Source organism: Salmo trutta, chromosome 17 (genome assembly GCF_901001165.1).
Source record: "Salmo trutta chromosome 17, fSalTru1.1, whole genome shotgun sequence".
In the NCBI taxonomy this organism is placed as follows: Eukaryota; Metazoa; Chordata; class Actinopteri; order Salmoniformes; family Salmonidae; genus Salmo; species Salmo trutta.
Genome location: NC_042973.1, coordinates 15,572,099 through 15,597,632, shown reverse-complemented (window position 1 = coordinate 15,597,632; position 25,534 = coordinate 15,572,099). Strand labels below are relative to the sequence as shown.

At 43.5% G+C, this 25,534-nt stretch overlaps 1 protein-coding gene across 2 annotated transcripts in view; it reads right to left on the bottom strand.

Moving 5' to 3' along the window:
* Positions 1-189: 189 nt before the first annotated feature.
* abca7 (ATP-binding cassette, sub-family A (ABC1), member 7) overlaps positions 190-25,534 on the bottom strand; it is a 41,184-nt gene continuing 15,839 nt past the window's right edge. Inside the window, exons 16-50 of one of the 2 annotated variants that reach the window (XM_029695844.1) lie at positions 24,557-24,778; positions 23,622-23,826; positions 23,328-23,441; positions 23,072-23,243; positions 22,663-22,794; positions 21,598-21,737; positions 21,293-21,430; positions 20,868-21,088; positions 20,421-20,478; positions 19,938-20,140; positions 17,463-17,589; positions 17,309-17,332; positions 17,005-17,150; positions 16,743-16,867; positions 16,225-16,317; positions 15,602-15,794; positions 15,253-15,347; positions 15,104-15,142; positions 14,816-14,921; positions 14,648-14,722; positions 14,370-14,539; positions 13,894-14,071; positions 13,125-13,240; positions 12,691-12,835; positions 12,294-12,417; positions 5,033-5,162; positions 4,547-4,670; positions 4,363-4,425; positions 4,111-4,217; positions 3,713-3,854; positions 3,426-3,560; positions 3,213-3,316; positions 2,985-3,077; positions 2,441-2,690; positions 190-1,503 (exon numbers count right to left, since the gene is read on the bottom strand). In XM_029695844.1, coding sequence (XP_029551704.1) covers positions 1,093-1,503; positions 2,441-2,690; positions 2,985-3,077; positions 3,213-3,316; positions 3,426-3,560; positions 3,713-3,854; positions 4,111-4,217; positions 4,363-4,425; positions 4,547-4,670; positions 5,033-5,162; positions 12,294-12,417; positions 12,691-12,835; positions 13,125-13,240; positions 13,894-14,071; positions 14,370-14,539; positions 14,648-14,722; positions 14,816-14,921; positions 15,104-15,142; positions 15,253-15,347; positions 15,602-15,794; positions 16,225-16,317; positions 16,743-16,867; positions 17,005-17,150; positions 17,309-17,332; positions 17,463-17,589; positions 19,938-20,140; positions 20,421-20,478; positions 20,868-21,088; positions 21,293-21,430; positions 21,598-21,737; positions 22,663-22,794; positions 23,072-23,243; positions 23,328-23,441; positions 23,622-23,826; positions 24,557-24,778 — 4,920 coding nt within the window. In that variant the 3' untranslated portion in view covers positions 190-1,092. The remainder of the gene's footprint in view (positions 1,504-2,440; positions 2,691-2,984; positions 3,078-3,212; positions 3,317-3,425; positions 3,561-3,712; positions 3,855-4,110; positions 4,218-4,362; positions 4,426-4,546; positions 4,671-5,032; positions 5,163-12,293; positions 12,418-12,690; positions 12,836-13,124; positions 13,241-13,893; positions 14,072-14,369; positions 14,540-14,647; positions 14,723-14,815; positions 14,922-15,103; positions 15,143-15,252; positions 15,348-15,601; positions 15,795-16,224; positions 16,318-16,742; positions 16,868-17,004; positions 17,151-17,308; positions 17,333-17,462; positions 17,590-19,937; positions 20,141-20,420; positions 20,479-20,867; positions 21,089-21,292; positions 21,431-21,597; positions 21,738-22,662; positions 22,795-23,071; positions 23,244-23,327; positions 23,442-23,621; positions 23,827-24,556; positions 24,779-25,534) is intronic. The other variant, XM_029695845.1, reaches the window with a different exon arrangement.

The following is a 25,534-nucleotide window of genomic DNA, read 5'->3' as shown; positions in this document are numbered from 1 at the left end:
CAATCGGTGGGCAGAAAGAGACCACTCTAGTAACAGAGAATGGAATGCAGAACCCTGCCTCCCTCTGCAATAAAACCAAACTGCCTGTCATCCTTAGTATGACCAAAGGAAGCCTTTGAACATGGATGAATCACCATCAACAATAGATAAATTGTACATGTTAATAAATAAATACCCAAGATCGACGTATCCCCATTTAAAGGTTTATTACTATATGTTCTGAATACATCTAGTTGTATGTACACATAAATAATCATACACACAATCAAGTATGAATGTTCAAGCATAATATAGTACATCATAAGACCATACATTCAGTTGTATGTATAGATATTCTACACATGCCTATCAGTTATTGTATCTCTCCAATACGTCAGACTGCAGTACAGCACAGTAGTAAACTGCTTTGGATTTACAGCTACATATATTTTTTTCAAGTTCCATACAGTATAACATGAGCCCAATTAAAAACAGATAAAAAAACGATATAAAAACAACAGTTTACCTAATGAAGGCAGTGTTTGGAGTCTGGTATGCAGTCTGGTAACTGTACATCTCAATGTTGTGCCAGTGCAAATAAACCATGTTTTTAGCATCAAATAATAAACGTGACTGGACATCAGAAAATATATATTTTTCTCTCTGTGCAAAACATGAGACGAATGTGAAAAGATACTGATGATTTTGTTGCCCTGAACATCTTCAGTGATAATGTAACAATCATTGTGTGCAGCATTTCTCAGTTAAAGTGCTTTAGGCAAAATGCAAATGCTAAGATATTGAAAGACTCGATGATTGACCCATGAGGAATACCACTATTCCATCATTAATTTTCAAAACATTTGGAAATTGAAATGACAAATAAAAAGTAAATAATAAGCAAAAGACCTGACCCATGAAAGTGTCTGTATATAATTGGAGGTGAATATAATTAGTTTGGATGTATTGGAGCACTACAGTATAGCTGTGATGGAGAATGAACAAGGCACCACACCCAGAAAATATAGGAGCTATCCGGTAGTACTTTCCCCCCTCTCCTAGAGGGCACAGCGCTCCCGGTCTGTCCATTAAGGGGGCTGTTCCCCAATAACTTTACACACTGCTGTCTTGTGTGCTGCTACCCACTAGGAACAGACTGGTTGGATCCTTATTGCCTGAAGTCTCCCTTGTGCCCTTGGATCCGTTGGCGGACGATTCCTTGCTTGACCTCCGACTACTCAACTCTCTCCTGCTCTCTCCCCTGCTCGACTGGGGCTTCTCCTGTAGCCTGCTTGTCATCGCCATCCCACTGTCCGTGACCCCGTTTGGCTTGGTCTCTCTGGGTCTGCAGTCTGAGGACTTGACAGACTGGGGAGGCTTGGTTGTTTGAGCTGCTTTGGCTGTCTGCCCTGGTTGGGTGGGCTGGGCCGCTCTTCTGGGTTGAGGTGCTGGTGTCCCACCGTTGACTGTCACTTCCCTCAGCAGGTCGTCATCGCTCTGCTCCTTGGCAAAGTTGACAAACACCTGCAGGGTGGGGGAGAGGAGGTAATGCACATACATCGAAGGGTTAACACGGGCATGGTTTAAGATGAGATGCAAATGGAAGTCGGTGCTTGGAGGGAGGAAGAAGTGCCCTGTTCAAATGCCTCACTGAATAAGTAGAAAATGAATTCTGAAGTGTTATACAGGTACCTACCAAAATAAAGGAAACACTTAAGTAAATAAGGGATACAAAGTTCATTGAAGGCAGGTGCTTCTACACAGGTGTGGTTCCTGAGTTAATTAAGCAATTAACATCCCATCATGCTTAGGGTCACGTATAAAAATGCCCAGTTGTCCATTATTTTGGCTACCATGGCAGAGAGGAAGTGAGAGGTTTTAATCTCTCATAAATCTGTCAAAAATAAGTTTCTATGGGCTTATTTTGGACCTAAGTTTGTCACCTGCCATCCCGCCTTTGGGACAACGACTCCCATTGTTAGGGAGGAGACATGAGCATCTCTGACCATGGCTAGAAGAAGCAATCTCAGTGACTTTGAAAGAGGGATCTTATAGGAGCATAGGGGGTTTAAAGGTTGTGTGTCTCAGTCACCAGATTTGAACAGATTTGAGATTCTAGAGTGGTGCCTGAGACAGCAACAAAACATTAAATTATGTAATTTCTCGTGGAAAGATGGTGTCGAATCCCTCCAATAGAGTTCCAGACACTTGTAGAATCTATGCCAAGGAGCATTGAAGCGGTTCTGGCGGCTTGTGGTGGCCCAATGGGCTGTTAAGATGCTTTATGTCGGTGTTTCACTTATTTTGGCAAACAACTGCTAGCCTCTTCAGTGTTATCTGACATTTTATAACCTACTTCTTCTCTCCCCACATTGGAGTATTTGCTACTGATTCTATGAAGGAAATCCCCCAGTCTAAACCTTTAACCATCCCACGTGACTGACATCTGAATGACCTCTACCTGGTCCAGGGTGGTCTGTGACACTGAGTAGTCGGCGATGCCCAGCTCCTCGTGGTTGTTGGAAAGCACATCGAAGACCCGCGCCAAGGAGCAGGAGTGGGAGGGCAGCTGGTACTGCAGCACGTTCTGGTGCCTCTCCTTTAGCTCGATGCCTGGGAAGGAGCCCTTAATGTAGGTGTCCACCGGGCACGGATCCTCGGGAGGCTTGGTCCCCGACAGGCGCAGGACGATTGTGTAGCCGTCCCCGAACCTGTGGAAAAGATGACAAAGTGGAAATAGGGAGAGGTGAGGGATTTGAAAGTCTTAAAAGAGTGCCGGTTTAGATACTGTTAAATGTGTATGGAGATTTGTATTGTGTGTTGAATTGTATAACGGGTTAGGTCTGTATCATAATGATGTTGGCGAGTGAAGGCCTATAAAAAGACAGTATCACTGAGTTTAGGCCAATTTGAAGTGTGATCATATCTATACATTGACAGTGATCATGTATGTTACACTAAGATACCTTATAAAGACATTAGTCAAATCAGCAGTAAACTTGTACCTGTTCTTAAGGTGCTGAACGGAGCCCAGACACTGGAACCTTCCGTTCACCATGATGGCCATTCGTGTGCAGAGAGCTTCGCATTCCTCCATACTGCTCACACACACATACAGCAAAACACCCCATTATTAGCCAATGTTCATACCATACAAGTGTTAAGACGTCAATTAAATAGACCAAGTTTGAGGCCTAGGAGGGTGCGCTGTTGGCATGAATAGCACCACTTACCTGTGGGAGGTGAGAACAACGGCCCTTCCCTCCTTGATGACGCTCAGGATGCAGTTCCACAGGAATCTCTTGGCCTTGGGGTCCATGCCAGTGGTGGGCTCATCCTATAAACAACAGGAGAGCAGACGTAACTGTAGGTTAGAGGAGATATGAGGAAAGGAAAGCATCACCTGTTATTTTAGAAATCCACTCACTCCTTTCTCTCATACCTACCAGGAATATAACAGGCGGAGCTCCGATCAGGGAGATAGCAGTGGAGAGTTTGCGTTTGTTGCCTCCGCTGTAGCCTCCGGCCTCTCGCTCTGCGTACTGGGTCAGCCCCAGCTTCTTCACTCCCCATTGAGCCACCTTAGAGGGACACAAGTTACTTTTGTCAGGACATTTTCTAAGACAAATCCTATGGTGAACTGCTACCCTATTCACTTGGTGTGTAGCTAGGTCGTGTGTGTGTGTGTGTGTGTGTGTGTGTGTGTGTGTGTGTGCGCGTGTGTGTGAAGTACCTTGGCCACAGACTCCTCTGGCACCCCTCGGAGCCTAGCGTAGAACTCCAGGTGCTCCCTGCCAGTCAGCAGGTCGCAGATGGCATCAAACTGGGGGCAGTAGCCCATCAGCTGGTGGACCCGCTCCATCTCCGTCAGCACACTACATATCACATAGTACAGGTATAATGTAGGGTTAGTGCGGTAGATATTATCATTATAGATACAATGAATGTGAGAACAGCATTTCTAGACTCACTTTCACTCCCTCTTATGTAATTGAAAGTCATTTCAATTCTTCCACGATAAATTATTTCACAGCACAACAACGTCATAAAATAGCAGGAAGGAAAGCGCAAACATGTTTGGTATATCTACGGAGTAAATGGTGACCGCTTAATCAAACTGGTCTTACTTACCTGTGATGACTGAGAAATGCTTCTCCATAGGTGATCGCAGTGTCTCCAGTCAGCATGCGAAACGTGGAGGTCTTCCCAGCCCCATTTACCCCCAGCAGCCCAAAGCACTGACAGGCAGAGGCAGAGAAAATGCAACACTCACAGTCACACCTATCTAAAACATGTATAGTGTGCTACTCAATGACCTCGCTAAGTGCTCTATAGAGTCAACAGTAGATTTGTGGCTGACAGAAACAGAGCTCTATTTCTCACCTCTCCACGAGGAATACCCAGACACAGACGATCTACTGCTGGCTTCTTGCCAGCTTTGTACACCTGCATAAACACAGGGTAATCCGTTTTAACCCCTTAGAGATTATATCCCATGCATTTAAACCTAAAATACAGTAGATGACCCAACCTTTTCATCTACAAGTCCAAAGTTTGTTTTACTTGCCTTACTCAGGTCCATCATGGTGAGTATATCGGCTTGGGCTTTCCCACTCTTCACTCTCTCTCTCTCCCTGGCGATGTCCTCGTCCTCCGGGCCAAGAGGGGGCAACTCAGGCTCAGAGCAGGGCCTGGAAGAATAGACTTATGAGTAAGAAGACCTGAGAAGTACTTAGCCCAAATCTTTTTATGATTTCACTGATCTGACACTATGGAGAAGAGGTGGCATGGGTTTCACTGTAAAGATTTCACCTATAATGATAGCAATACTATAGTAATGTGTTTATGTCGCTTTTTTCACTAGGTCTTAAAGTGCTTTTGCATTGTGTCGGAGTTGCTCACTCAATATACCTAATCACATTGTGATCAGTAATAATTTTGAGCAAAGAATTAGGAAAGATGCATTTGACAAGCACAGTATTTGAAAAGGGATCTATGAATGAGATTACATTTTACCAACTGAAATACCAGCAGCAGAGGTCACAGTAACTACCTGCAGTTGACAAAGAACTTGTACTGTAGCAGTATTGTGAAGAGAAAGAACACGACACCCTCCACAGCCATGGCAAACAAGTTCTTCCCCACAAAGTCCCATTCCAGGGGGTCCAGGGTCTGCTTTGCGCCTGTGGACATAGGTACCCACATGGAAACAATGAATTCACATCAAACCAGATGATGTCGTTGACACTGATTTGATGTTGACAATTTAGACATGATTATTATCATTAAGAACTCATCTTCTCTCAACAGAGAAAGACACATTTTACTACACTATATGGAATTGTTTTAAGAAGGTCATACCAAGGATCATTTAGCTATATGATTCAGAATTTTAAGACCCCTTCAAGTATTAAAAAAAGATCAATAAAACATTTTTTTAATGAAAATTGTAATTTGACCTTCAATTTGCTATTAACCCATACAAAGTCATTGAATTACAGATTCACTACAAGGAATGATAGATACTCCTCCCCAAATATCTAAAGGAAGTTTTACATGTATTTAACCCCTTATTTCTGGCACTAAACTATCTCCATATACAGTACCTGTCAAAAGGTACCTACTCATACCAGGGTTTTTCTTTATTTTTTACTATTTTCTACATTGTAGAATAATAGTGAAGACATCAAAACTATGAAATAACACATATGGAATCATGTAGTAACCAAAAAAGTGTTAAACAAATCAAAATATATTTTACATTTGAGATTCTTCAAGGTAGCCACCCTTTGCCTTGATGACAGCTTTAGTGTATAGCCAAAAGTGTTCGGACGCTACAGACAGAAGTTGGCAGACTGACTATACTGACTTCAGACGAGACCCAAGACGCTTCTTGTAGAGCAAAATGGAGAACACCATCGAGTTTGTGAGAGTTTCATCGTTCCATAGAGGGGTCATAGTAGTTTGTAGGCCAAACCGTTCGGACGCTACAGGCGATTTTGTGAGAAGACCGATTTTCGGGATGTCTCATGGTCTGACAAACACTGCTCAAGCCCTGTCACCTTTCACTGCAGATACGGAAGTGCAACATCAGTGGATGCGGTGGATTGAGATGTATCCAATGCAAAAAAACCATCTCTCTAGCTTAAACTGACATATTTTTATAGGGATTTATTATTATTATGCTAATTAGATTTCAGCGGGGCCGCAAAATCGACTCTATGGGGTTTTAAAGTCACCATTGGTCTCAAGGTAAAATCCGTCAGAGGTTTCCATCCTCTCCTTCAACTGAGTCAGGAATGACACCTGGGTGACACTGAGTTAGGGACTGGGTGTATTGATACACCATCCAAAGTGTAATTAATAACTTGACCATGCTCAAAGGGATATTCAATGTCTGTTTTTGTTTACCCATCTACCAATTTTGGGGCGGCAGGTAGCCTGGTGGTTAGAGTGTTGGGCCAGTAACCGAAAGGTTGCTGGATCGAATCCCCGAGCTGACAAGGTAAAAATATGTTGTTCTGCCTCTGAACAAGGCAGTTAACCCACTGTTCCCTGGTAGGCCGTCATTGTAAATAAGAATTTGTTCTTAACTGACTTGCCTGGTTAAATAAAATAAAAAAATTGGTGTCCTTTGCGAGGCATTGGAAAACCTCCCTGGTCTTTGTGGTTGAATCTGTTTTTGAAATTCACTGCCCTGAGGGACCTTACAGATAATGTGTGGGGTACAGAGATAAGGTAGTAATTAAAACATCATGTTAAACACTATTATTGCAAACAGAGTGAGATCTGAAACTTTAAGCACATTTTTACTCCTGAACTTATTTAGGCTTGCCATAACAAAGGGGTAGAATACTTATTGACTCAAGACATTTCAGCTTTTCCTTTTTAATTAACTTGTACATTTTTTTAATATTATGAAGTATTGTGTGTAAGCCAATGACACAAAATCTGAATTTAATCCATTTTAAATTCAGGCTGTAACAACAAAATGTGTATAAAGTCAAGGGGTGTGAATACTTTCTGAAGGCACTGCATATGCCAATCCCTCAGCCAGGAAATATTTTACTATATCAGGACCAGGTATTCCCCCAGGGGTACACGCAATGCCGTCAGGGGTACGCCAAATAAAAATGTGATTCACAATTATTTTATTCTTCATATTTACATTTTTTAAACGTTGTTTTTCCTTCACATTTTCAAACAGTCCATTTATATTTTCCAACGGGGCTATACATTTGGGTGAGGTTTTTTTCTTGCCCGAGTAGCCTCGTTTCACTGTTAAAAATAAAATTAAACCATCTAGTGTTCAGCGAAATAACACAGTCAAATTCAGATAGCCTAGTCAAATAATTAACATCCAATCACATTAACCGTTACTCTCTCGCAGGAATTCCACTAAGGGTCCGTATGTAGCCAAACGTAGCTGCTGCTCACGTTGGTATCTGTACTGATGGCGCAAAAGCCATGACAGGGAGACATAGTGGAGTGGTAACGTGCGTGCAAGCAGTTGCTCCCGACACCACTTGGGTACACTGCAGCATCCACTGAGAGGTTCTTGCTGCCAAGGGAATGCCTGACAGCTTGAAAGATGTTTTGGACACTATAGTGAAAATGGTTAACTTTGTTAAAGCAAGGCCCCTGAACTCTCGTGTATTTTCTGCACTATGCAATGATATGGGCAGCGACCATGTAAAGCTTTTACACATACTGAAGTACGCTGGTTATCAAGGGGCAAAGTATTGACTCGTGTTTTTGAATTGAGAGATGAGCTTAAAGTTTTCTTTACTGACCATACATTTCACTTGTCTGACCGCTTGCATGATGACTAGTTTCTCACATGACTGGCCTATCTGGGTGATGTTTTTTCTCACCTGAGTCTAGGATTACAGGGACTCTCCGCAACTATATTCAATGTGCGGGTCAAAATTGAGGCTATGATTAAGATGTTGGAGCTTTTCTCTGTCTGCATTAACAAGGACAACACAAAGGTATTTCCATCATTGCAGGATTTTTTTGTGTGCAAATGAACTCAAGCTTATGGACAATATCAAATGTGATATAGCGAAGCACCTGAGTGAGTTGGGTGTGCGATTACGCAGGTACTTTCCCAAAACAGATGACAAACAACTGGATTCGTTATCCCTTTCATGCCCTGCCTCCAGTTCACTTACCGATATCTGAACAAGAGAGCCTCATCAAAATTGCAACAAGCGGTTCTGTGAAAATGTAATTTAATCAGAAGCCACTGCCAGATTTCTGGATTGGGCTGCGCTCAGAGTATCCTGGCTTGGCAAATTGGGCTGTTAAGACACTGATGCCCTTTGCAACCACGTACCTATGTGAGAGTGGATTCTCGGCCCTCACTAGCATGACAACTAAATACAGGCACAGACTGTGTGGAGAATGATTTAAGACTGAGACTCTCTCCAATACAACCCAACATTGCAGAGTTATGTGCATCCTTTCAAGCACACCCTTCTCATGAACCTGTGGGGAGTTATTCACAATTTTCGATGAACAAATAAGGTTTTATATGTAAGATGGTTAAATAAAAGAGCAAAATGATTGATTATTATTATTATTATTTGTGCCCTGGTCCTATAAGAGCTCTTTGTCACTTCCCACGAGCCGGGTTGTGACCAACAACCTGTGTGTGGCAGGCTTACAATGATGGCAAAAAACAACATTTGAGAGTGCGCTGACCCCGGTGCTAGAGGGGGTACGCAGCTGGAGGTTGAATGTTTTAAGGGGTACAGGACTATACAAAGTTTGGGAACCACTGATCTAGACAATGTATCTCAATCACTCCCAAACACATTGAAGATCATAGATTATTTTATAACTTGAAAAAAGCTGAATTTAACTAAATCAGCCCTACTGAATCTCAAGACCCCGATGGAGGACTCCATCTCTAATTATGAAATCCCAATTGTTTGCCATTTAAAATATTTAGGAGTATATATAAATAAAAATAGAAAAACCCTTAAATGAGTACCGTAATTTCCGGACTATTAAGCGCACCTGAATATAAGCCGCACCCACTGAATTTTAAAAAAAGTATTATTTTGAACATAAATAAGCCGCACATGTCTATAAGCCGCAGGTGCCTACCGATACATTGAAACAAATGAACTTTACACAGGCTTTAATGAAACACGGCTTGTAACAAAAATAAATAGGCTTTAACGAAACACGGCTTGTAACAAAAAATAAAAAATTAGCAGTAAGCTTTAGTTGTCTTTTTGCACTGAGTCAATTCCTCACGCTGCTGTTTCCAACGTCTTATCGACTCATTAAGACCAAGCTCCCGTGCAGCAGCTCTATTTCCTTTTCCAACAGCCAGATCAATCGCCTTCAACTTGAAAGCTGCATCATATGCATTTCTCCGTGTCTTTGCCATGATGAGGGTGACAAAATGACTACCATAATCAGAATGATGGGAAGTTTGAGAGCGCTCGATTTAATCTAAACAGTAAACAAAAAAGTTATTTGACCTTAACCCGTTCGGCAATTTCATTGGTCTAATGAAAGCTTCATGCCGCCAAAAAACTGAGCACGTCACAGAATGTTTTTTTGGAGAAAAAAAAATTGAAAGCGGGGAAAAATCCATATATTAGCCGCGTCATTGTTTAAGCCGCGGAGTTCAAAGCGTGGGAAAAAAGTTGCGGCTTATAGTCCGGAATTTACGGTAGTTGTGTCCGAACTTTTGACTGGTAATGCATTTCCTTCTTTAGATAAAACCATTGCCAAAAACTTTAATAGAACGCTCAATTCAATTCAACTTCAGTAGATAGAATAATATCCCAGTTGCTTTAACCGGCAGAATTCTATCGTCAAAATGAATATATTGCCACGGCTGAATTTCTGTTGTTCAATGCTTCCCATGGCTCCTCCCTTCTGGCTATTTGGATAAAATTCATAGTGCCTTCAGAAAGTATTCAGACCCCTTGACTTTTTCCACATTTTGTTAGGTTACAGCCTTATTCTAAAAATTAATTAAATATTTTTTTTTTCTCATCAATCTACACACAATACCCCATAATGACAAAGCAAAAACAGGTTTTTACTACAGGTTTTTATACTTGGGGGAGTTTCTCCGATTCTTCTCTGCAGATCCTCAAGCTCTGTCAGGTTGGATGGGGAGCGTTGCTGCACAGCTATTTTCAGGTCTCTCCAGAGATGTTAGATCGGGTTCAAGTCCGGGCTCTGGCTGGGCCACTCAAGGACATTCAGAGACTTGTCCCTGAAGCCACTCCTGAGTTGTCTTGGCTGTGTGCTTAGGGTCATTGTCCTGTTGGAAGGTAAACCTTCGCCCCAGTCTGAGGTCCTGAGCAGGTTTTCATCAAGGATTTCTCTGTACTTTGCTCTGTTCATCTTTGCCTCGATCCTGACTAGTCTCCCAGTCCCTGTCGCTGAAAAACATCCCCACAGCATGATGCTTCCACCACCATGCTTCACCGTAATGATGGTGCCAGGTTTCCTCCAGACTTGACACTTGGCATTCAGGCCAAAGAGTTCAATCTTGGTTTCATCAGACCAGAGAATCTTCTTTCTCGAGTCTTTAGGTGCCTTTTGGCAAACTCCAAGCGGGCGTGCATGTGCCTTTTACTGAGGAGTGGCTTCCGTCTGGCCACTCCTTAGTAAAAGGCCTGATTGGTGGAGTGCTGCAGAGATGGTTGTCATTCTGGAAGGTTCTACCATCTCCACAGAGGAACTCTAGAGCTCTGTCAGAGTGACCATCAGGTTTTTGGTCACCTCCATGACCAAGGCACTTCTCCCCCGATTGCTCAGTTTGGCCAGGTGGCTAGCTCCATGAAGAGTCTTGGTGGTTCAAAACTTCTTCCATTTAAGAATGATGGAGGCCACTGTGTTCTTGGGGACATTCAATGCTGCAGACATTTTTTGGTACACTTCCCCAGATCTGTGCCTCGACAGAATGCTGTCTCGGAGCTCTACAGACAATTCCTTCGACCTCATGGCTTAGTTTTTGCTCTGACATGTACTGTCAACTATGGGACCTTATATAGACATGTGTGTGCCTTTCCAAATCATGTCCAATCAATTGAATTTACCACAGGTGGACGCCAATCAAGTTGTTGAAACATCTCAAGGATGATCAATGGAAAAAGGATGCACCTGAGCTTAATTTCGAGACTCATAGCAAAGGGTCTGAATACTTATGTAAATAAAGCATCTGTTTATTTTTAATAAATTTGCAAACATTTCTAAAAAGCTGTTTTCGCTTTGTCATTATGGGGTATTTTTTTATTTTATCAATTTTAGAATAAGGATGTGCCATGCTGCTGCTCCAGTTTCAACTGTTCTGCCTGCGGCTATGGAACCCTGACCTGTTCACCGGACGTGCTACCTGTCCCAGACCTGCTGTTTTCAACTCTCTAGAGATAGCAGCAGCGGTAGAGATACTCTGAATTATCGGCTATGAAAAGCCAACTGACATTTACTCCTGAGGTGCTGACCTGTTGCACCCTCGACAACCACTGTGATTATTATTATTTGACCCTACTGGTCATTTATGAACACTTGAACATCTTGGCCATGTTCTGTTATAATCTCCACCCGGCACAGCCAGAAGAGGACTGGCCACCCCTCATAGCCTGGTTCCTCTCTCGGTTTCTTCCTAGGTTCTGGCCTTTCTAGGGAGTTTTTCCTAGCCACCGTGCTTCTACACCTGCATTGCTTGCTGTTTGGGGTTTTAGGCTGGGTTTCTGTACAGCACTTTGTGACATCAGCTGATGAATTTGATTGATACCATAACAAAATGTGGAAAAAGTCAAGGGGTCTGAATACTTTCCGAAGGCACTGTATATGGCAAGTTAAACAATCTTGGAAAAAGGGAAGGATGTAGGAGGACTATCCGTACCAAGCTTTAAATGGTATTTCCAGCTATGATGGCCTATGGAGTCCCTTGAAAAACCCAACTACCGAACCATCCAATGATGCGATTTATAAATAAATGATCCTGAAAGGACTGATCTCTATAATATATAAACAACTTTTGGAACGCTCATATTATGAGATACTTTTTTAATGGCTATGGTCCACAGATCTAATTGAATCTGAACAACCCTGTAACTGGAACAGAACATGGAAAAACATGACCTTGGCATCCCTTAATCCGAACCATCAATTTATCAATTTTAAGTTTGTTCACAGACTATTTAACACCAAGGAAACATTTTACGATGAAATGGAGAATGCGGGCTGATTTTGTACCTGCAACCCCTCCCTCAGGGAAAAAAATACTAAACAAAATAAAAAGTTGGTCAAAATATTTTTTTTAATTATTTTACCCAGTCTCTGGAAAGCGTCCGACATAGCCTGGTTTTTAGCCATATCGATGAGGCCTCGACCCAGACAGAAGTGGGGGAAGATCAGGAAGACTTTCTTTAGGATCTTGTTGATATCGTTCAAGTGCTGAAAAGCAGACAGACGAGTTCATGTCTGAATACCATTCAAATCTGATTTGTTAATCTGCAGCCATGTTTGCTTCCAGTAACACTGGGAAACATTTTGCAATTGTAGTGGTACAAGCAAGTTAAAAAAACAACATTTAAAGTAGTACACTGTTGTACCATGTAACCAGACAGCCTCAGCTGACCTAGTGTTGGTTGCAAATCTAAATATCAGCAGAGCCCTGAGACTAATCAGTAGCCCTGATATAATATCATAGTCAAGTGCATGACCCACCTGATCTACGAACAGCTCCAAGACAAAGGTGGCTATGCTGCCGTTGATGCCGATGAAGAGGTTGATTGAGGTGAGGACAACATAGGCAGTGCTGGGGACACTGAACAGGAAGGAGGCTGGATACATGAGAGGAGTGATAGACCAGCTGAAATGGAAGATAGAGAAATTCTAATCAGTAAGAAGGAATTTGTTTCGTAATGCACCATGAACTTTGCTAAGAACAACTCTGTAACATTCTTTAAAGGAGACCTCAGCTATTGAAATAAAATAAACATTGATATGACCACTCAACCAAACATACTGTCGTAGTGATGTTTGAAAATATAAATCATCATTTTTATAATTGTTTATTACTGAATGTAATGAAGTGCACATACAACATCATTAGTAATGAGTGCAATGATAACAAAACCACCAGTGTCCATGGCCCTTACCCATAAAGCAAGAGCAACAGGACCAGAGCAGGGAGGTTTGTTTCAGACACATAGGACTGTTGCTGGAAGCAAATGAAGATGAGGACCACCATAGTGGCCGGGACTGTATAGTTCAGCTGGGAGAAAGTAAAAGGCCAGTTAAGTACAATTCAATAGAGATGAGACTTATCCCCTGGGTCCAGTTTTTCAAAAGTTATCTATTAGGGATTTCACCTATCGGATATGGTTAAATGCATAGAAATATAATGAATAGAACAAGTCAAGTCAATGATTCGGCCATTCTATTTCTATGCATTTAATCTTATCCGATAGGCGAAATCCAGATCGATAACTTTAAAAACAATTGTGCCCTGGAGTTACAGTACATGCCACTGAATGATAGAGAGACAAGGATTGAAAGGAGACATTTTACTTTCAACATTATCAGGCTTCTGAAACGTAGACAATACATGCCTACTTTCATTCCCCTTGTGTCTCTTTTTCATCAGTTATGAATAATATAAGTTATTTATCTTGCATGTGTTGTTTTCTATTGTTAGGTATTACTGCACTGTTGGAGCTAGAAACACAAGCATTTCGCTACACCTGCGATAACATCTGCAAAATGTGTACACAACCAATAAAATTGTATTTGATATGATTTGATATAAAGTTGATATTTGAGCCAAAACTCAAGGTAACTAGTGAATAAGGCTCTGGAGTGTACCTTTTATATTAGTGCTAACAAAACGGGTATCAGTTAAGCCTATCAGGATGGTGGGAGACTGACCATGTCCCAGGTGAAGTTAGCCAGCCAGTAGAGAATGGGCCGGACTCCGCTGACAAACTGAAGGTGCTTGGCTTTGCTGACCCTCTCCTCGATGAGAAACAGCACAAAGCTGGCCGGCACAAAGGACATGGAGAAGATCACACAGATGGACACCAGAACATCTACTGAGGTGGTCATCCTGAAAACAGAGAGGTAATGAGTATGGTAAGCACAATTTATTCTGTATTTTGATAGCAGAAATGATTAGTCACTTAAGGCCAGTGTGGTATCATGTTTTCCTACCTATCACATTTTCATACTAACAGTACTCAACCTGCTCCGTACAGTACAATTATTGTCTAACAGTGCTTACAACAAGCAATTCCAAAAAGAGGGATTTGATTCGCTCCGACACACTAAGCTTAGGCTTAATCAACAATGGGACTTCTTGGTGTGAATTGAATAGGAAACTAGAGAGAAAGAGAGAGAGAGCTTACATGGCAATTTCAGTGAGCTGTTCCTTGGTGAGGTTGAGAGGGTGGTTGTAGGCGGTTATGCCATACTTCATTCGCTCTGGCCCTGGGGGCAGGCTGGCACGGAGCAGGCCATTGTTCATGACATTGACAAACGATGCCATGGCGTGCCAACCCTTGTTGTTATACCACACCTAGCAGGGGTGAGGTAGAGCTTAGGTAACAGTGAAACAAAACACACAGATGCACATGCATACACACACCCACAGGTGCTCACACACACTCATCCTTTGACCTCTCACCTTAACATTGTTCTGACTATTCAGTCCACCCAGAAACTCTGGTAGGCGACCGAGGAGCTGATTTAATGAGCTATTCTGTGAGAAAGAGAGAACCAGACATTAAATAGAAACAACAAAGAAACTAAGAGGAAACCTGACGTTGAGGATGTAAAAGATTTCAACTCCTACCTGTGCCACTTTGTAACGTGACCGTATAGACATGACTGAGTCCTCCATTTGGTAGGCCTGTGGGACAGCCTGAGTACCTCTGCCCCCCAGAGAGAAGCCCCCATATCTATAACAGAAACAGACATCACGTTTACCTCAGAGTAGATGGACTGTAATGTATTAGTAATCTCTCTTGGACAGCATCTGACTAAATTATGCAAGATTTTAGTTCTGGGTTAACCGAGACTGGGGCTGTAGACAAGTGATGTCTATGATTTACATGGTGAGTAAGTATCCCACTCCACTTACCTGAATTCATTGATCCACTTCTTAGTGGCTGAAGTTAGGCTGAAACCGTAAGAGTGTAAGAATAAATTAATTTGTAAGGTGGAAAAACAGATTTAATCACAGTAATACTTTCTAACAAAGATAATAATCAAGTGAGAGGTGTAAGATACCTTTTCTTCATTATCTGAGGGTAAGTCTTGACCAGGTAGTCCGAGATATTGCGGCCGGTCATATTCTGCAGGATATCCCCTGTCAATCTCTGGACCTGTGGAACATAGAAACAAGTTCCAGTACACACAACAGTATGTGGATATTTAGGTATTGGATATTTATTTAGGCAGGTAGCTAAGTCATTGAGAACAAATTCTCATATTTTAATGAAAGTCTGTCATAGGAGATTAGTTACAGTACCATTATTTATGCAATATTTAACCACTGAGAACAAAGTAACAGTATATATAATGCAATGTTTAACTATAGCGAAGAATAAAGTAAAAGTGTTTATTATGAGGTATTGACCTGTGGAGGGGGGATGCCTCCGGCTCCTTCGGGGCAGTCTGGTAGCATCCTGCGGACCTCCTCAGAGCTGCACTCACAGTCAGGAGATGGCTTGTCTGCAGTCCAGTTGCCCCTGTTGAAGAGCTGCCAGGTGGAGTAGAGAATCTGGGGCCTCATGAACATGCCTTCCTCCTCCTGCAAACACTGAGGATCCCTGCAGGGGACACATCCTAGCGTGAAAATACACCACGACACCCAATCGAGGAAACATAGGCCCACCTTAAATCTCTTATGTTCATGCTAATATGCACTGTCCCTCCAGAAGTGTCCTTGGGAAAAGTCAATAGCACTAAGTCACAAGTCATGTGGGGAACCTGGTGAATGACAGGTCCATAATAGAATGAACCCTCTTTCTCATAAAAACACACCTTTACGCGCAAACGAACTGAGAATACATTGAGACAACAGAAAAAACATTGTTGGTAATGCCGATAATGAAGATATAGTGGTTTACACTTTAAAATGTTAACACATTGGTGTCTGCTTTCCTTTGTGGTTGCAACTGGACTAGCCAGGTAACACAGTGTTGTGTTCTACAGTACGTGTTGCTTTAGTAGAGGAGAGAAGCGAGGAGAAGGCCTTACGTGCTGTTTTCCATGCACTTGGTTCCAAATCCAGGCCGGTCCAGAAGGGCATCCAGCAGATTCTGAATGGCAGGATCCCCAGGGGCATCGTTGCTGGAAAGAGGACACCACACAGATAAGGTTCAATACAAACAAAGAAAATTAGGAAGACAAAGCAGAATCTGGCAACATGGGAACAACTGACTCCTTGAAGCTCCAGTCCAAACATTTATTAGAATGTTAATCTGATAATTGCCATTCAAGACTACAGCTGTAGGATCTTAATTTGATCACCCTGTTGCAGGAGAACTAAAACTTGTAGTATATTTGAGGTTTAAAAAGGCTTCTGTAGTTTGTCATTTTCAGACTTGATTTTCCCTTACGAAAAATATATTAACCCCTACAAAAATGTCCATTAATTATAATCCACATCATAATTCACATTTCCTGTTGCTGCAGGATTATTTTCCTGCTGTAGCAAACTGGCTCATATTAAGATCCTACATCTGTACTTGAAATCAATAGATGTAGGTCTTTACCTGAAGAAGGTGTACTGTTCCCCGTACATCCAGGGCTGTAGCTGGAGCGAGGGGTACTTTCCGAACGGAGGGACGATGAGGCTGAAAAGGAGAGCGATCAACACAAACACAGCAGGCAGCACGATCTGAAACACAAGGACATGGTGTCACAATAGCCTGTCATTGGTCTCTCTTCATTGCATCACATGCTTGTATTTTAGTTCATATCAGACCTTTATTTGATAAGGTCAACTGATTGAGAATAAAGTTTATGAGTCTGCACCTGAGCGAAGAAGCCCCTGCGACTGCGGAGGGCATACAGCCACCTCTTGATGAAGAGCGCACGCAGCTGCTGCCACGTCAAACCCCAACCGGTCAGAGGGACACCGCCATGGCCATCCCCACTCAGCAGGTCTGTCTCCTGGGGCTCTGTGTGCAGGAAAGGCCCAAGCATGGTGGAGAGAAAGAAACACATTGTTCATTGAGCCAAACGACTCTTATTCCAACTGCTGCAGTTAGGGTTAGGGTTAGGGGTAGAGAGCTGTGCTTCTGAAAAAAGGAAGTTAAAGGCCCACTACTGTAGGTACCTTGCTTGCGAAGCCGTTTTCTTCCTGGCAGCAGTGCAAAGAAAGAGAGTCAGAAAGGAGGACAGACCATGTTAAATAACAACACAGGAAGACTGTGTTTCTAGGCGTGTTTCTATGTGTGTGTGTGTGTGATTATGCTTTCCCTTGTGTTTACCTGGATCCTCAGATGGCTCTCCAGACAAGCCCTGTCCTTGACCCTGCCCATGGGGTGTGTCGGCTTGTCCTGGGCTGTCCTCTGGGTCCACGTCCACCCCTGTCTCCTCAGCCACTCTCAGAAAGATCTACAGGAACAGATTACTTTTTTTTACATCTTCTGCCTTGTGTGTTGGAATCAAGTAGATAAATGTAATGTTTCAATTAAGCAATAAGGCCCGAGGGAGTGTGGTGTATGGCCAGTATACTACGGCTAAGGGCTGTTCTTATGAACGACGCAATGTTTTTTGGCCATATACCACAAAGCCAGAGGTGCCTTATTGCTATTATAAACTGGTGACCAATGTAATTAGAGCAGTAAAAATAAATGTTTTGTCATACCCGTGGTATACAGTCTGATACACCATGGCTGTCAGCCAATCACTCAGGGCTCACAGTTTCTAATAACTAATAGAGAACTCAGAACTCTAACACAAAAATGCTAAATTCTGGGGAGAGAAAGGATCTGCTTGGAGCCAACCTACTAACTTATCAAATGGGATCTTTTCTGGTAATCGTGGTAAGCTGGCAGCCTAAGCACATTACCGTGACAGTAACTCCGCAAATATACTATTCCGGGTAAACCCTGCTTAATCTAGTTAAAGCTGGGTTTTAACTGTCCACAAGAGGTTCAATGGACAGCTTGTAAATACAGGTCAGTTTAGTGCAGTCATGACTATATTTAGGACGAGCTTCATGTAACTTTGGCCTGTTACACGCTAGTGTCTACGTAATATAGTGCTTAGAGCAACTTTTGACGCAAAGCCTCTTTAAGCCCTAAATGTGTGTGAGAGAGACTGTGTGTGTGTTATGTGTGTGCTAATGCCTGTGTGTGTGTGTGAGAGAGAGAGTAGCCCATTACGAGCAAGCATGCTGACCTTATGACCTCTTGGCCAGCATGGGCTCCGGTCCACCCCCCCCCCCCCCCCCCACCCAAGCTGTGCCTTTGTAGTGTGTGTGTGTGCGAGTATATTTGTGTGTGTGTATACAGTGCATTCGGAAAGTATTGACTTTTTAATTCCGTTACAGCGTTATTCTAAAATTGATTAAATTATATTTTTCCCCAGCATTCTACACAAAATAGCCCATAATGACATTAAAAACAGAAATACCTTATTTACATAAGTATATAGACCCTTCACTATGAGACTCGAAATTGAGCTCAGGTGCATCCTGTTTCAATTAATCATCCTTGAGATGTTTCTACAACTTGATTGGAGTCCACCTGTAGTAAAATCAATTGATTGGATTTGGAAAGGCCCACACACCTGCCTATATAAGGTCCCACAGTTGACAGTGCATGTCAGAGCAAAAACAAACCATGAGGTCGAAGGAAATGTCCGTAGAGCTCTAAGACAGGATTGTGTCGAGGCACAGATCTGGGGAAGGGTACCAATAAATGTCTGTCGCATTGAAGGTCCCCAAGAACACAATGGCCTCCATCATTCTTAAATGGAAGAAGTTTTGAACCACCAAGACTCTTCCTAGAGCTGGCCGCCCAGCCAATTTGAGCAAACGGGGGAGGAGGGCCTTGGTCAGGGAGGTGACCAAGAACACGATGGTCACTCTGACAAGAGCTCTAAAGTTCCTCTGTGGAGATGGTTGTCTTTCTGGAAGGTTCTCCCATCTCTGCAGTATGCCACCAATCAGGTCTTTATGGTAGAATGACCATACGGAAGCCCCTCCTCAGTAAAAGGCACCTAAAGGACTCTCAAACCATGAGAAACAAGATTCTCTGGTCTGATGAAATCAAGATTGAACTCTTTGGCTTGAACGAATGGCGTTGGCAGCATCATGCTGTGGTGATGTTTTTCAGCGACAGGGACTGGGAGACTAGTCAGGATCGAGGGAAAGTACAGGGAAATCCTTGATGAAAACCTGTTCCAGAGCGCTCAGGACCTCAGACTGGGGCGAATGTTCACCTTCCAACAGGACAAGGACCCTAAGCACACAGCCAAGACAACACAGGAAAGGCTTCAGGACAAGTCGCTGAATGTCCTTGAGTGGCCCAGCCAGAGCCCGGACTTGAACCTGATCTAACATCTCTGGAGAGACCTGAAAATAGCAGTGCAGCGACGTTCCCCATCCAACCTGACAGAGCTTGAGAGGATCTACAGAGAAGAATGAGAGAAACTCCCCAAATATAGGTGTGCCAAACTTGTAGCGTCATACCCAAGAAGACTCAAGGCTGTAATAACTGCCAAAGGTGCTTCAACAAAGTACTGAGTAAAGGGTCTGAATACTTATGTAAATGTGATATTAGTTTTCTTTATTTTTTCTATGCTCTGTCATTATGGGGTATTGTGTGTAGATTGATAAGGAAAAAAACTATTTAATCCATTTTAGAGTAAGGCTGTAATGTAACAAAATGTGGAAAAAGTCAAGGGGTCTGAATACTTTCCGAATGCACTGTATATGTGTATCTCCTTTGCCTCACCTCCTCCAGGGTGGTGTCAGACAGGCCGTAGCTGGTGATGCCCAGATCAGCCTGCCTCCTGTCAAGCTCTGTGAGGAAGATGGCCAGACTGCTGTCCTCTGCCGACTTCTGGGGCAGGTTGATGACCGCCTCACGCCCCACGTCCTCCACCAGCTGCGCCCCGGGGATGTGACGCTGCGCCAGGGTCAACAGGGCAGCCAGGTCTGCGGGGGGGAGGAAGCGGGAGGGAGAAAGAATAACTATCAGAGGTTTGAAACTTCACTGTCCAGAAACATGCCCTAACCCCACACTAGATACTTGTGTAGACCTATCTGATCCCCTCAGAACAGTCTGTAGGGGGGGTAGAGGCTCGCCATTGGGTTAGCTATAGACGAACAGAACAGCCAAGCGAATGGTTGTTTTTTCAGGTGTCTGCAATAATGGCGAGCTGTCAACACACAGCTAGCAGGATGTCACTAAGTGACTTTGGGTTGGAGACACTACCTGAGCCGCTAACATCACTGCCCAGACCTGTGTCATCACTCATGGAGGAGTCGCTGTCCTGAAATACAGAGGGAGAGCCAATCAGCAAATGGGTCATAGTTCAGTGATAAAAATAATGACCTTTAGCATCCCACAGTATACATAGCCCTATTGCGATGGTCTACAATAACCTCCTCATCTCCTCTCTGAAGTAAATGAGACAAGGAGAGACACTTTTGACTATTAAGATGCACTGGTAAAATGGTCTGCAGGGCCCATATTCACAAAGTGTCTCAGCGTTAGAGTGCTGATGTAGAATTAGTTTGGTCTTTTAGATCTTAATTATGAGGACAGGGGGACCTGTTCCTAGATCAGAAATCCTATTCTGAGACGCTTTGTGAATAAGGGCTCAGCACAACGTATTCCTGAGAACATTTCATTTGCAGGGGTATATAATCTCTCACTCACCTTTGTGGCAGGGGGCAGTTTGGTAGCGCTGGCACTACTGGGGGTTCGAGTATCCAGTCCCTCCTTCTTGACGACGGTGAGGTAGTAGCCCGTCCCCAGCTTGGCCTTGAGGAAGAGAGGGGAGCCGCAGCAGCACAGCTTCCCCTGGGAGATGATGGCTATGCGGTCTCCGAGAAGGTCAGCCTCATCCATGTAGTGGGTGGAGAGGATGATGGTGCGATCTGATGGAGAGAGAAGGAAAAGGAGAAAGAGAGAGCGAAAAGAGCTAGTAGATTAAATAGTATTCAATTTAATTATATTTCACCTGGATTGACATGAAATGGTAAACTCCGCCACCAAGTTAGACCAGGGATCTCTGGAAATCCTGGGAATTTTGGCAAAGTTCACGGAAAATGTTGCAACCCTTGACACAGTTCAGGGCTAACCTTTGCGGTACTTGAGCAGCAGGTCCCAAATGCCTCGACGGGAGTAGGGGTCCACCCCAGCTGTGGGCTCATCCAGGACCACCACCTTCGAACCCCCCACAAATGCTATGGCCACCGACAGCTTCCTCTGCATACCACCTGAGAGTAGAGGCAGACAGGGGACGAGCGAGAAAGACAGACACAGAGAGACAGAGAGTATGGTATTATATATGTAGTGGCGGTTGAAGGATATATTATATTGTAAAGTATACAGCTGAAGGCCATATATGTAATGGATGTTGAGTAGTAGAGGGAGGGAGCCATACCAGACAGGTTCCTGGTCTGTTCGTGGCGTTTGTGCAGCAGGCCCACATCCTCCAGGAGAGTGTCCAACTCCTTCCTCACTTCATCGCCTGATAGGCCCTTCAGACGACCATAGAACCACACATGCTCCTCTACGGTCAGACTATACAAGAATAACAAGGTTAGTCAGAGAGCTGATTAAGTAACATCAAACTCTTTTACATGTACAGGGGGTAAATGTTTTAAGATGGAGCCTGAGGGGCAAGAGATTAAGTGAATGGGGCCTTTCATTATCTTGATTCCCTCTAGTGATTATTCATCTTTGTCATTGTTATATCAGTTATATAAAGGTGCAATATGCAGAAATTGCTCCGTCATTTCCTGATTTCTAAAATTCGAACAGTCCGCCCTAATTTCAATTTATGTGACAAAACAATAATCACTGGACCATGTAAACCGCTGTGAAATATATTTCAATAACCAAAAATATTGTATTTTCAGCTGGTGTACAAAACTAAAAGCAAAAGACGCAAAAACGAAACTTAAGAACGGGAAGCATAGAAATAGCACACATAGAACAGATCTACTGCTTCTTAGACTTTCTTCAATGAGAATGACAGATCTATAACTCACATTACTCAACATGTCCAAAAAGTTAAATATTGCAGCTTTAACATTACCAAGGAATTCATTTATGTCGGAAGATAGAAAACAAGCACCACAGATAAATGGAGTCAACATGGTATGCACTACAATATAATGAAATAGGATAAATTACTTAATGACATGTATTCAAGAGATAGAGTAGAAATATTAGGGAAAGGGGGATAACTAGTCAGTTGTACAACTGAATGCCTTCAACTGAAATGTGTCTTCCACATTTAACCCAACCCCTCTGAATCAGAGAAGTTCGGGGGGCTGTCTTAATCGACATCCACGTCCTCGGTGCCCGGGGAACAGTGGGTTAACTGCCTTGCTCAGGGGCAGAACGACAGATTTCTACCTTTTCATCTCGGGGATTCGATCCAGAAACCTTTCGGTTACTGACCCAACGCTCTAACCACTAGGCACCTGCAGCAGGGGCTTACATGTCAAAAAGGACATTGTGCTGAGGACACACTCCCAGGGTCTTCCTGATGATGTCCATGTCAGTGCGGATGTCCATGCCCTTAATGTACACAGTCCCAGCCGTGGGGGGAAACAGACCCGTCAGGATAGACCTGTCAATGGAAATGAACTGTGTATTTTAGCATGATAACCCTAAATTAGAGGTTCATAGAACATTCATAAGCAATACATAAGCAGTACAATGGCCCTCGATTAGCGCGCCAGTACGTACCACATTTATAAGCAATACAAAACACCTACTGTACATAAGCACCACATTCATTTCTATGTGTCTAATGTAGGTGTAGGTTTACATGGTGGTGTTGGCTGTTGTACTCCATTTTAAAACATTCTATATTGATTCAATGGTTCTTAAAGCACAGCCCTTACATGGTGGTTGTTTTGCCAGCACCGTTGTGCCCCAGGAAGGAGGTGATCTGCCCTTCATAGAACTTGAGATTGAGGTGGTTGACTGCCAGCTTGGCACCTTGCTTGTAGATTTTTACCAGGTTGCGGATGGCCACACCAAGTATGAGGTGAGAGGGGTCGGCTTCGATGCAATCTGAGACAGGTACAGAGAGGGAACCTCAGGACCATAAAATGGTGTCCGTTTTTTTACATCATATGTAGTGTGTGTTTTTCTTACCTCCTCCCTGTCCTCTGGGAGCCGGAGGGATGGGCATGCCGGCCTCTAGAGGAATTCCTCCCCAATAGTTCAAACTGAACACGAAGTTCCATGGCCTGGGGACCCCATATTCACCTGGACAAAAGATCCCAACAACGTGTGTTTAGTCATACCAGTATAAGTGCAGTTTTACTATCTGCAAAGGTGCACTGGCATTGCAGTTATATGTTCATTATAATATGTATTTTAATATGCACGTCTATACAAAATGGCATGAAACCATAGAGCAGTTAGAAACATTTTTTATTTCCTTACCTGGGAAAACAGCTTCAATGTACCAGGTGGCCAGAGCGTAGATACATGCATCAATATGCAGCATGATTATGGAAGTGGTGAAATTGTAGGTGTCTCCCTCCATGGGGCTGGAGTGCAGGTTGAACCACTGGATGCCCACTCCTTGTTCCTCGTACTGGGAGAAATACTCACAGCCAAAGCCAAAGGCCACAGGAGAAAACAGGCTCTGTTGGGAGAGATGAGAATCTCAATGGATACTGTAGTACTACCAGATTGGATGGGTTCATTTAAAATATTTATACAGGTGATACCATTGAGATTCCAAACCTCATTCAAAAGAGCGACATATCAGCAGCAAGTAATGGGTTTAATACAGTACCATAATCATTCTTCCTTATAAACAAAAAACGGCTCATGCAAACCTAAACAAAACACAACAAAGAGAATATGTAACATGATGACTCACTGCTAGGACACGGTGTGTGGTGGTGAGAATGTGTAACAGGATGACTCACTGCTAGGACACGGTGTGTGGTGGTGAGAATGTGTAACATGATGACTCACTGCTAGGACACGGTGTGTGGCGGTGAGAATGTGTAACATGATGACTCACTGCTAGGACACGGTGTGTGGTGGTGAGAATGTGTAACATGATGACTCACTGCTAGGACACGGTGTGTGGTGGTGAGAATGTGTAACATGATGACTCACTGCTAGGACACGGTGTGTGGTGGTGAGAATGTGTAACATGATGACTCACTGCTAGGACACGGTGTGTGGTGGTGAGAATGTGTAACATGATGACTCACTGCTAGGACACGGTGTGTGGTGGTGAGAATGTGTAACATGATGACTCACTGCTAGGACACGGTGTGTGGTGGTGAGAATGTGTAACATGATGACTCACTGCTAGGACACGGTGTGTGGTGGTGAGAATGTGTAACATGATGACTCACTGCTAGGACACGGTGTGTGGTGGTGAGGTGGTCTCTCCAGGCCACACACAGCACATAGGGCAGGTAGAGGGCGAAGTAGATGAGGCCTCCGCAGGCAGCTGCCAGGTTGGCCCGGGAGAAGAAGGTGCTGATGAGGAAACACTGCATGATGGTGGCCGTAGCGAAGGCCGTCAGGAAGAAGAACACCACAGCCGGGTTGCTGTAGGGCAGGATGTCCCCCCACTGGAGGAAGAGAACACAATACAGGAAGAGATGAGGAGGGTGAGACGACAGGGATGTGATGTTTCATTGTTTTAGTACTATATCTTAGTGTGTCCCTAATGCAATGCCTTAAAACTATACAGAGTGCTGTAATGAACCCAGTCATTAATCCAGGGCATTATTCTAGGACAACTGCATAACTGTGATGTGAATACTTTTCAGTCCTGCCAAAAGACTGCAGATACAAAATGGCTGGATAATTGGCTTGATAGCATCTAAAGCAAAAAAAACAAGCTGTGCATGGTCCCGGGCAAAATAAACAAGTGACTAAATTATCAACACAAGGCTATCGCTGGTTGAAAACTGTTTTCTGCCCCTCCCAAAATATAGAATGTGTAGATAATTGGCCCTCTTTCTGGGACTCACCCACAAACAGGACCAAGCCTGGCCTGGCCTGTTGAGGAGTGTGGGACTCCATCCTAGCTGGAGGGGTGCTCTCATCTTATCTTCGAACACAGACAGGGCTCTAACTCCTCTAGCTCCACAAAGAGATAGCCTGCTGCCTGGCCTGCACCCTGTTAGCCAGTCTGCCAGCTTAGTGGAGTCTGCCACTAGCACAGTCAGCTCAGCTATCCCTATTGAGACCGTGTCTGTGCCTCGACCTAGTTTGGGCAAAACTAAACATGGCGGTGTTCACCTTAGCAATCTCACTGGAATAAAGACCTCCTCCATTCCTGCCATTATTGAAAGAGATTGCGATACCTCACATCTCAAAAT